Below are 12599 nucleotides of genomic sequence, written 5' to 3'. Positions count from 1 at the left end.
GCTGACAGAGGAGTTGTGTCACATGGATTTGGTATAGTATACCCGGTGATGCTGACAGAGGAGTTGTGTCACATGGATTTGGTATAGCATAACCGGTGATGCTGACAGAGGAGTTGCGTCACATTGATTTGGTATAGTATTGGGGCTGAGAGAGAAATAGGCCTGTCGTGATTAAATGGTGGAGCAGACTCAATGGACCAAATGACCTCATTCTGCTCCTGTATCTTATGGTCTTATGAGCTAACATTCCCCGTGGTTTTGACAGATTTCACATTTGTTGTGATTTGTGTTGGAAACAATCATGCAATTTACTCTGGGGTCAGAGTTCACAGATAACCAGTGATCACTGATCCAGTCTTTGTTTGAGTCAGACCTTACAAGTTATAACCACCAACTAACAGCGCCTTTCATAAAATTTTCACTTTCTACAGACAGAATTTGGGAAGGATTACAAGGACTGCCTGATTATCAAGGGGGAGAGCTGCTCTCTGGCTGGTGTTCCTCGGCAGTTCGAGAGTTTGAAGAGTCTGCTGAACTATTATCGGAGCTCTGGCCTTGTATCAGAGGGAGTCAGCATTGAACTCAAGACCTGCTGTGTACCCAGACCCAAAGGTAAGGGGCCATGATTTTTATAGCATTCCCCCGGAATTCCTTTCAAGTTGGATAAGTCGCTGGGACCAGATGAGATGTATCCTAGGCTACTGTGGGAGGTGAGGAAGGAGATTGCTGAGCCTCTGGCGATAATCTTTAAATCATCAATGGGGACAGAAGAGGTTCTGGAGGATTGGAGGGTTGTGGATGTTGTTCCTTTATTCAAGAAAGGGAGTAGGGATAGCCCAGGAAATTATAGACCAGTGAGTCTTACTTCAGTGGTTGGTAAGTTGATGGAGAAGATCCTGAGAGGCAGGATTTATGAGCATTTGGAGAGGTATAATATGATAGGAATAGCCAGCATGGCTTTGTCAAAGGCAGGTCGTGCCTTACGAACCTGACTGAATTGTTTGAGGATGTGACTAAACACATTGACGAAGGAAGAGCAGGAAAAGTAGGAAGGAAAATCCATATAGTGTATATGGATTTCAGCAAGGCATTTGATAAGATACCCCATGCAAGGCTTATTGGGAATGTAAGGAGGCATGGGATCCAAGGGGTGTTTTGTGGATCCAGTACTGGCTTGCCCACAAAAGGCAAAGAGTGGTTGTGGACGGGTCATATTCTGCATGGAGGTCGGTGACTCAGGGATCAGTTCTGGGACACTTACTCTTTGTGATTTTTATAAATGACCTGGATGAGGAAGTGGAGGGATGGGTTAGTAACTTTGCTGATGACACAAAGGTTGGGGGTGTTGTGAGTAGTGTGGAGGGCTGTCAGAGGTTACAGCGGGACATTGATAGGATGCAAAACTGGGCTGAGAAGTGGCAGCTGGAGTTCAACCCAGATAAGTGTGAAGTGGTTCATTTTGGTAGGTCAAATATGATGGCAGAATATAGTATTAATGGTAAGACTCTTGGCAGTGTGAAGGATCAGCGGGATCTTGGGGTCCGAGTCCATAGGACGCTCAAAGCAGCTGTGCAGGTTCACTCTGTGGTTAAGAAGGCATACGGTGTATTGGCCTTCATCAATCGTGGAATTGAATCTAGCAGCCAAGAGGTAATGTTGCAGCTATATAGGACCCTGGGCAGACCCCACTTGGAGTACAGTGCTCAGTTCTGGTCGCCTCACTGCAGGACGGATGTGGAAGCCATGTGGTGCGGAGGAGATTTACAAGGATGTTGCCTGGATTTGGGAGCATGTTCTATGAAAACAGGTTGAGTGAACTCGACCTTTTCTCCTTGGAGCAGCGGAGGATGAGAGGTGACCTGATAGAGGTGTATAAGATGGTGAGAGGCATTGATCATGTGGATAGTCAGAGGCTTTTTTCCAGGGCTGAAATGATTGCCAGAAGAGGACACAGGTTTAAGGTGCTGGGGAGTAGGTACAGAGGAGATGTCAGGGGTAAGTCTCTTAACATAGAGAGTGGTGAGTGCGAGGAATGGGCTGCCGGCAACGGTGGTGGATGTGGATACGATAGGGTCTTTTAAAAGACTTTTGGATAGGTACATGGAGCTTGAAAAAATAGAGGACTATGGGTAAGCCTAGTAATTTCTAAGATAGGGACATGTTCGGCACAACTTTGTGGGTCGGAGGGCCTGTATTGTGTTGTATGTTTTCTATGTTTCTATGTTTCTATCTCTGCCTCTTCCTCACCCTACTCAATTTGATTGTTAAAAACCCCTAATTTTATTTCATATCTCCTTCAGAAGGTTTGGTATCAAAGAGTAAATTGAATCCTGTGAAATACATTGGGTGTTTTACCAGATTCAAAAGCAGCGTTACTTGTTCCACCTGCCCAGGAAAGAATAAAAAGCTCCAGATGTCAATGATCCAAAAATCGGTCAACAAGTTAGATGAATGGGATTCTCACCTTGGCAGAGAGGATTTAATTTCTCGCTCTGCTATTTCTTCACTGAGGAACGCAATCCTAATCTGAGCTCTTCAAGAAGGGAGAGAGCAGGAGAGAGAGAGAGAGGCAGAACACAGGAAATTATAGGCCAGTTAATCTGACCTCAGTGGTTGGGACAATATTGAAGTTGATTGTTAAGAATGTGTTTTCAGGGTACTTGGAGGCACCAAATAAAATAGGCTGAAGATAGCATGGTTTCCTTAAGGGAAAATTTTGCCTGAGAAATATGTTGGAAATCTTTGAACACATAATAAGCAGGATAGACAAAGAAGAAATGGTTGACACTGTGTAATTGGATTTTTAGAAGGCCTTTGACAAGATGCCACACATGAGGCTGCTTAGCAAGTTACGAGCCCTGGTATTACAGGAAATAATCTCGCATGGATAAAGCAGTGGCTGATTGGCAGCAGCCAAAGAGTGGAAATAAAAGGAGCCCTTTTTGGTTGGCTGCCAGTGACTACTGGTGTTCCACAGGGGTCTGTGTTGGTTCCACTTCTTTATACATTATATGTCAATGATTTAGATGATTGAATTGTTGGTTTTGTGAGCAAGTTTGCGGACAATATGAAGGTGGAGGGGCAGGTAGTTTTAAATAAGCAGAGGTTACAAAAGAACTTAGACAGATTAGGAGAACGGACAAAGAAGTGGCAGATAGTATACAATGTTGGGAAGTATGTAGTTATGCACTTTGGTAGAAGAAATAAAAGTATAGACTATTTTCTAAATGGAGAGAAAATTCAAAAATCTGAGGTGGAAAGGGATTTGGGAGTCCTCGTGCAAGATTCCCTAAAGGTTAATTTGCAGGTTGAATGGGTGGTGAGGAAGGCAAATGCAATGTTAGCAAGAATGTAATAAGACGCTGGTGAGGCCTCACTTGGAGTAATGTGAGTAGTCTAAGAAAGGATTTGCTGAGATTGTCAAGGGTTCAAAGGAGGTTCACAAAAATGATTCTGGGATTGAAAAGCTTATCATATGAGGAGGGTTTAATGACTTTGGGCCTGTACCCTCTGGAGCTCAGAAGAATAAGGGAGGATTTTATTGAAACCTATTGAATGTTAAAAGGCCTCGATTGAGTGGATGTGGAGAAGATGTTTCCTATGGAGGGGGAGTCAAGACTAGAGGGCACAGTCTCAGAATAGAGAGACATCCATTTAGGATGAAGATGAGTTGGCATATTTTCAGCCAGAGAGTAGTGTATCTGTGAGCCTAGTTATTAGGTATATTTAAAGCACATGTTGATAGATTCTTGATTATCAGGGAATGAAGGGATATGGGCAGAAGGCAGGAGATTGGGATGGAAAGGAAAATGGATCAGCTGTGATGAAATGGTGGAGTAAACCTGAAGGGCCAAATGGCCTAATTCTACTCCTGTATCTTCTGGTTTTATGGTCAAATGAGATTAGATTAGATTAGATTATGAGGACACGCAGTCCTCTTTTATTGTCATTTAGTAATGCATGCATTAAGAAATGATACAATGTTCCTCCAGAATGATATCACAGAAACGCAAGACAAACCAAGACTAAAAAAAACTGACAAAACCACATAATTATAACATATAGTTACAACAGTGCGAAGCAATACCGTAATCTGATAAAAAACAGACCATGGGCATGGTAAAAAAAAGTCTCAAAGTCTCTCGAAAGTGCCATCATCTCACGCAGACGGTAGAAGGAAGAGAAACTCTCTTCCTGCCATGAACCTCCGGCGCCGCAAACTTGCTGATGCAGCATCCTGGAAACACCCGACCACAGCCCACTCTTGAGTCCGTCCGAAAACTTCAAGCCTCCGACCAGCCCTCCAACACCAAGCACCAAGCACCATCTCTGCCGAGCGCTTTGACCCCGGCCCCAGCAATAGGCAAAGCTGAGGATTTGGGGCCTTCCCCTCCGGAGATTCTTGATCGCACAGTAGCAGCGGCAGCGAAACAGGCATTTCAGAAGTTTCTCCTCCGTGCTTCTCACGTCTGTCTCCATCAAATCAGGATTGTGTACAGTACCTACTTACAAATACAATATCAATTCGGAGTGGCCGTGCGCATCACGTTGCGCCGCCATCTTCTCCTCCTCTCCCCTCCTGCAGTTTGGCAAGAAAGTTCACACAGACCATCTCCCACAGGGTGGGGGGGCCACTGATTTCTCCCATTGGTGGGGCCCAGCCCATATTTCCCAAGGGGGTGGGGTGGGCCAGGCCCGCCCATGTCTTCCCTTCCCACATCTCCCACAGGGTCTGGCCCATGTCTCCCACGGGGTGGGGGGGCCACGCCCATGTCTCCCAAAGGGGCTCCGCCCACATCTCCCACAGGGTGCACTGCCCACATCTCCCATGGGAGAGGTCCCTAATCTCCCACATGCAATATCTAGGAACAAAAATAGGCAACCACTTTGGAAGGGGTATACATGCAGACATCCTAAAAGGCAATAGGCAGCTGGAAGAGAGACACAAAAATGTGAACAAATCACAAGGAGGTATGAGGGTATAAGAGTTCTGTACTCATGGATTTCAGCTGCTCCTACATTAACTATGGCTGTTTTAGTGTCAAGCATTTAAAGTGCAAGAGAGGTTTTTGAGTCCATATGTATGTAGATTTTCCAACTAGATGAGGAGAAGTACTGGACCTAACCTTATATAACGCAGCTGGGAACATTATTGCCATCAATGGGAAAGTTACTCTGACTCCTCTTCTTTTTCACTCCAGTCCTGATGGAGGGTCTCGGCCCAAAATGTCAACTGTACTCATTTCCATAGATGCTGACTGGCCTGCTAACCCTGTCTTTTCAGTCCATCTGGGCCTGTGTGACCATTATCTTCCAAGTTTCAAGGTAGTTATGGAAAGGGATAAAGAATTTTAGAAAATTAAATCCTGAATTCAGTTGAAGGCTAGTTTCAATATAAGACAGGACATGCAAAAGTACACTGAGGCCACTTACAGGCAAATCTACTATTGTGTGTGAAGTTTATAAATGTGAAATGTAAGAATTCAGGACTAACGTGTTCTTCTTAATGTGAAATGCACAAACAGAAAATCAAGGTATGCTGGTTGATGATTGAGATTCAAGAATGTCATGTGGTGGACAAGCTCTTCTAGCAGAGCTCCTGTAACCCCTTGTTACTCCAGACTGGATCATTATCTTTCTTTCTCCTTCATTTCCAGAGAAGTCCAACTTGATTATCATTCGGAACAACTGGTCTTCTGATCTCCTTGTCTCACCTGTAATGCAGCGAAGGAATGTCAATCAGATGATGTTCCATAAAGTAAAGAAGGAAGAATTGATTTGGGTGAGTATGTCAAAGTGCATCTAATAATGGAGTATTCTATTTACAGACAAATGAACCTGCACTGATACCAGAGATCCGAAACCCAAGCAGAACATGTGAATTCAAACATTCTGATAACTAGCTTTTCCTGCTTGTATCAGAACTAGCCTCTTGTCATATAATATTAGCTCTGGTTCACTTTCCGCAGATGCTACCTAGCTTTCTAAGTAATCGAGCATTCTCTTTCATTGCTGTTTTTTTTCAGCAATCACCAAGTTTTACAGTTCTTATTTCCAGCATTATATTTTTTCCTTCTCTGTCCCACTCATTGTCTCTGTTTACATGTCTTCCAGACCAATAAGCTGTGATCACTACTATCAACTCAGATGGCATCAATATCATTGATGCCATCTAGATTCTTTTAGTCTCTACCCAATCACAGATATTCCATAAGATCTAGGAGCAGAATTAGGCCACTTGGCCCATCTGACCTGCCATTCCATCATGGCTGTGGTGCCCCAAGAAATACATGTCAAGTGAGGTCAGAGAGATGGATTTTTACTTATGTGTCTGTTCACTTGAAAGTAGTTACTGCTATGATACAGGGACACAGCAGACAGCTCTGGAGGCTCAGCTATGGTGGGAGCAGAGCACAGCAGAGGTTTCCCGCAGGTCGGCAACGTTTGTTTTAAAGGAGAGCTTCATGGGCTTTCGGACATTCCAGAGGCCCAATCCATGGTGGGAGCAGAGCACAGCACAGCGTATTAAATAGAAGTACAGAAGGGACGAGAGGGGTGTCCATTGTTAGGAGTAGGCCAGTGGTGAGAGTAAGGGCGTCGGGCTTTGGCTCGGAAGAGGAGTTAACTCTTGGTAAGTTTCTGTTAAGGTCCTCTTTTTTTTTTCAATCTCTTGCTATACTCAGTGTAGTAAATGGCTATATGCATTGTTCATGCCAGCTGTTGGAGTCTTAGGAGACCCAGAGTCTCCCAGGGAACTACACCTGCGTAAAGTGCATCCAGCTGCAGATTCTTGAACACCGTGTTAGGGATCTGGAGCAGCAGCTGGAAAACCTTCAGCTTGTATGGGAGAGCAAGGATATAATTGATCAAAGTTACAGGGAAGTAGTCACTCCGAAGTTGCAGGAGGCGAGTAGCTGGGTGACTGTCAGCACAAATGGAAATGTGAATAGGCAATTAGCACAGAGCACCCCTATGGCTATTCCTGTCAAAAATAAGTATACAATTTTGGATACTGTTGTGGGGAGTGACCTCCCAGGGGAAAGCCACAGAGACCAGGTTACTGGCACTGAGCATGGGTCCGTGGTGCAGAAGGTGAACAGGAAGAAGAGGGGAGCAGTAGTGATAGGGGACTCAAAAGTCAGAGGAACAGACAGGACATTCTGTGGACATGAATGAGACACCCAGATGGTATGGTGCCTCCCAGGTGCCAGGGTCAGGGACATCTCAGATCATGTCCACAGCATTTTACAGAGGGAGGGAGAGCAGCCGGATGTCTTGGTACATATTGGTGCCAATGACATAGGAAGGAAAAGCAAAGAGGTCCTGAAGAGAGAATTCAGAGAGCTGGACAGAAAGCTGAGCAGCAGGATCTCAAGGATGGTAATTTCTGGATTGTTACCTGTGTCATGAGCTAGTCAGGGTAGATTTGGCAGATAAATGCGTGGCTGAGAAGCTGGTGCAGGGGGCTGAGCCTCAGGTTATTGGATCATTGGGATCTCTTCTGGGGGAGGTATGACCTGTATGAAAGGGTCGGGTTGCATCTGAACCAGAGGGGCACCAATATTAACACCACAGCACCATAAGATATAGGAGCAGAATTAGGCCATTCAGCCCACCGAGTCTGCTCTGCCATTCCATCATGGCTGATCCCAGATCCCACTCAACCCCACACACCTGCCTTCTCACCATATCCTTCGGTGCTCTGACCGATCAAGAAATGATCAACTTTCACCTTAAATATACGGATAGACTTGGCCTCCACCACAGTCTGTGGCAGAGCAGTCCTCAGATTTACTACTATCTTGCTAAAAATATTCCTCCTTATCTCTGTTCTAAGGGGTTGCCCCTCAATTTTGAGGATGTACCCAATAGTTCAAGATACCCCCACCATAGGAAACATCCTCTCCACATCCACACTATCTAGTCCTTCTAACATTCGGTAGGTTGCAATGAGATCCCTACGCATTCTTCTAAATTCTAGTGAATAAAGGTCCAAAGCTGCCAACCACCTATTCCCAGAATCATCCTTGTGAATCTCCTCTGGACTCACTCCAATGACAACATATCCTTTCTGAGATATGGGCTCCAAAACTGTCGACAATACTCCAAGTGCGACCTGACTAGTGCCTTATAAAGCCTCAGCTTGCTTTTATATTCTATTCCCCTTGAAATAAATGCCAACTTTGTATTTGCAGTTTTTACCACAGACTCAACCTGTAAATTAACCTTTTGGGGGTCTTGCACAAGGACTCCTAAGTCCCTCTGCACCTCTGATGTTTGAAACTTCTCCTCATTTAGATAATAGTCTGCACTATTGTTCCTTTTACCAAAATGCATTATCATACATTTCCCAATACTCTATTCAATCTCACTTTTTTGCCCATTCTTCCAACTGCAATCGCATTGCTTCCTCAGCACAACCTTCCCCTCCACCTATCTTTATATCATCTGCAAACTTTGCCACAAAGCCATCAATTCCATTATCATTGACAAACAATGTGAAAAGTAGCGGTCCCAATACTGACCCCTGAGGAACACCACTAGTCACCAGCAACCACACAGAAAAGACCCCTTTCATTCCCACTCACTGCCTCCTGCGTGTCAGCCACTCTGCTATCCATGCCAATATCTTTCCTGTAATGTCATAGAATTTTATCTTGTTAAGCAGCCTCATGTGTGACACCTTATCAAACACCGTATTCTCATGGGCAGGTTTGTTAAAGCTGTTGGAGAGGGTTTAAATTAAGTTGGCAAGTGGGTGGGAACCAGAATGAAGGGACTCAGGATAGGACGGATGGTAAAAAAAATCAAAGATAACGTGCAACCAGACTGTCAGGAAAGGCAGGCAGATGATAGGACAGAATTGAAGTCAGCAGGATGAGTGTCAGTGCGAAATCAAAAAAGGGTAGCAAATACAGTACTCAAAGTGTTATATCTCAATCACGGAGTATAGGAAATCAGGTGGATGATCTTGTTGCACTTTTACATTTAGTCGGGTTAATGTTGTGACCATCGCGAGTCGTATCTGAAGGATGGTTATAGTTTGCAGCTGAATGTCTAAGGTTACATGTTGTCTCGGAGGGATAGGAAGGTAGGCAGAGGAGGTAGCGTGGCTCTGTTGGTAAAGAATAGCATCAAATCAGTAGAAAGATGTGACATAGGATCTGAAGATGTTGAATCCTTGCGGTTTGAGTTAAGAAACTGGGGGTAAAAGGACCTTGAAGGCCGTTATATTCAGAACTCCCAACAATAGCTGGGATGTGGACCACAGATTACAACTGAAAATAGAAAAGGCGAGTCAAAAGGGCAATGTTATGATAGTCATGGAAGATTTTAACATGTAGGTCAATTGGGAAAATCAGGTTGGTAATGGATGTCAAGAAAGAGAGTTTGTTGAATGCTATGAGATGGCTTTGTAGAGCAGTTTGTCGTTGAGCCTACCAGAGGATCAACTATACTGGATTGGGTGTTATGTAATGAACCGAAGGTGATGAAGGAGCTTAAGGTAAAAGAACCAGTGATCATAATATGATTGAGTTTAACTTGAAATTTGATGGGGAGAAAGTAAAGTCTGATGTAGGAGTATTTCAGTGGAGTAAGGGAGATTACAGTGATATGAGAGAGGAGTTGGCCAAGTAAACTGGAAGAAGCTGCTGGCAGGGATGTCCGCAGAGCATCAATGGTGTGCGTTTCTGGGAAAAATGAGGAAGGTGCTGGACATGTGTATTCCAAAAATAAAGAAATACTCAAATGGCAAAATAGTACAAGCATGGCTGACAAGGGAAGTCAAAGCTAATGTAAAAACAAAAGAGAGGGCATACAACAGAGCAAAAACTAATGGGAAGATAGAGGATTGGGAAGCTTTTAAAAGCCTGCAGAAAGCAACTAAAAGAATCATCAGGAGGGAAAAAATGAAATATGAAAGCAAGCTAGCAAACAATATCCAAGTGGATAATAAAAGCTTTTTCATGTAAAAATAAAAGAGAGATGAGAGTGGATATAGGACCGTTAGAAAATGAGGCAGAAGAAATAATAATGGGGGACAAGGAGATGGCAAATGAACTAAATGAGTATGTTGCAGCAGTCTTCACTGTGGAATACACTGGTATTGTGCCAGATGTTGTAGTGTGTGAAGGGCGAGAAGTGGGTGCAGCTACGATTACGATGGAGAAGGTGCTTGAAAAGCTGTGAGTCCTGAGGGTACATAAGTCACCCGGACTAGATGAACTGCACACTAGGTTTCTGAAAGAGGTCGTGTTAGAGATTGTGGAGGCATTAGCAATGATCTTTCAAAATTCATTGGACTATGGCATGGTGGTAGAGGACTGGGAAATTGCAAATGTTACTCCACCCTTTAAGAAAGGAGGAAGGCAGCAGAAAGGAAATTATAGACCTGTCAGCATGACCTCAGTGGTTGGGAAGATGTTGGACTCAATTGTTAAGGAAGTGGTCATGGAGTACTTGGTGACATAAGACAAGATAGTACAAAGTCAGCATGGACAATCCTGCCTGACAAACCTGTTGGAATTCTTTGTACGAGATTACAAGTAGGACAGATAAAGGGGATGAAGTGGATGTTGTATATTTGGACTTTCAGAAGGCTTTTGACAAGGTGCCACACATGAGGCTGCTTACCAAGTTAAGAGCCCATGGTATTACAGAAAATTTACTAGCATGGTTAGAGCATTGGCTGATTGGTAGGAGGCAGCGAGTGGGAATAAAAGGATCCTTTTCTGGTTGGCTGCCAGTGACTAATAGTGTTCCACAGGGGTCAGTGTTGGGACCACTTCTTTTTATGCTGTATATCAATGATTTAAATGATGAAATAGATGGCTTTTTTGCTAAGTTTGAAAATGATACCAAGATTGGTGGTGGGGCAGGTAGTGTTGAGGATACAGGTAGGATGCAGAAGAACTTAGACAGATTAGGAAATGGGCAAGAAAGTGGAAAATGAAATACAATACTGGAAAATGAATGGTCATGCACTTTGGTAGTAGAAATAAATGTGTGGCCTATTTTCTAACCAGGGAGAAAATTCCAAAATCTGAGATGCAAAGTGAATTGGGAGTCCTTGTGCAGAACACCCTAAAGGTTAACCTGCATGTTGAGTCGATGTTGAGGAAGGCAAATGCAATGTTGGCATTCATTTCAAAGGGTCTTGAATATAAGACTGGGGATGTGATGCTGAGGCTTTATAAGGTACTGGTGAGGCCTCACCTTGAGTACTGCAAACAGTTTTGGGTCCTCATCTCAGAAAAAAATTGCTGACATTGGAGAGCATTCAGAGGTGGTTCACAAGGATGATCTAGGGAATGAAAGGGTTATCATACGAAGAATGTTTGATGGCTCTGGGTCTGTACTTGCTGGAATTTAGAAGGATGAGGGGGGATCTCATTGAAACCTTTTGAATGTTGAATGCCTGGACAGAGTAAATGTGGAAGAGATGTTTCCCATGGTGGGGGAGCCTAGGACAAGAGGGTACAGACACAGGATAGAAGTCTGTCCCTTTAAAACAGAGATGCAGAGAAGTTTAGCCAGAGGGGATGAATTTGTGGAATTTGTTACCATAGGCAATTTGTGGAGACCAAGTTGTTGGGTGTATTTAAGGCAGAGGTTGATAGGTTCATGATTGGACACTGCAGCAAAGATTACGTGGAGAAGGCCGGGGAATGGGGTTGAGGAGGGGAAAATAGGATCAGCCATGATTGAATAGCAAAGAAGGTTCGATGGGCCAGATGGCCTAATTCTGTTCATTTATCTTACAGTCTTATGGTCTAATTTGAACAAACCTCCTGCCCAAACTACCAGTGTGACTGTGTCCATTGAATCTATTTAAAGTGAAATTGGCCAAGTTGTAACTACTGACCTAAATTTCATGCAGAACTCTGTATCCTCCTTCTGAATGAATGAATAGTCCCCAGAATCTTCCTTAATCACTTGGGACAGCACATGAGGCCTTGTCTGTAATGAGGAGTGGAAGGCAGGAAGATAAATGGTCTCTAGTGCTGACGTCTGAAAAGAGTGAATTGGAGCCATATTAATGATATTGATTTTCCAGTGAGGAACCTCGTTGAACAGGTTTGTGCAGAAGAGCACAGCCTTTGTCAGGATGGTACGAACAGTGAGGAGTCTTTGTGGAGGAAATCTGTGCTGAAAATCAGAATGCTTAGACATTAATTAAAAATTGTTAGGACTAGAAGGATTTTACTGAGAGGGTTCTTTTATTGGACATGGAATGCTTTGTCCTGTAGAGCACTTGGGATGGAATTCAAGAGAGTTAGATAGCAGTGGAAGGTGCAAGACTCAAACACTGTGTGATCAGTTCTGGGGCATTCTCCCAAAGTGCTAGCACAGACGTGGTTGTCCAGTTAATCTCCCTCTCTACCACAAAATGAAATGAGTACCATTGTCTGTGGCCTTGGTGAGTCAATGACCTGTTTGAGGAGGTCTAAATTCAGCAGCATGTAAGGCCTGAGACGTGAGCAGACGGCATACAGGGGAAGCCATTCCTTCACAAGGAGCACACAACCAGGGTCAAGCTGTGGGATGGGACAAAGAAGCCAGAGGTCAGCGGGGGTCGTCTGAGTCTGTGAGCAGGA

At 44.0% G+C, this 12599-nt stretch overlaps 1 protein-coding gene across 1 annotated transcript in view; it reads left to right on the top strand.

Moving 5' to 3' along the window:
• Nucleotides 1-431: 431 nt before the first annotated feature.
• The window catches only part of LOC134341307 (tyrosine-protein kinase JAK2-like), a gene marked incomplete at its 5' end in the record, with an annotated part of 117416 nt that continues 105248 nt past the window's right edge, over nucleotides 432-12599 (top strand). Inside the window, 2 exons of the mRNA XM_063039185.1 lie at nucleotides 432-612; nucleotides 5658-5782. Coding sequence (XP_062895255.1) covers nucleotides 432-612; nucleotides 5658-5782 — 306 coding nt within the window. The remainder of the gene's footprint in view (nucleotides 613-5657; nucleotides 5783-12599) is intronic.

This window comes from Mobula hypostoma (assembly GCF_963921235.1).
Source record: "Mobula hypostoma chromosome 24 unlocalized genomic scaffold, sMobHyp1.1 SUPER_24_unloc_1, whole genome shotgun sequence".
In the NCBI taxonomy this organism is placed as follows: Eukaryota; Metazoa; Chordata; class Chondrichthyes; order Myliobatiformes; family Myliobatidae; genus Mobula; species Mobula hypostoma.
Note: the sequence above shows the minus strand (reverse complement) of the source record. Positions and strands in the feature narration are given on the sequence as shown.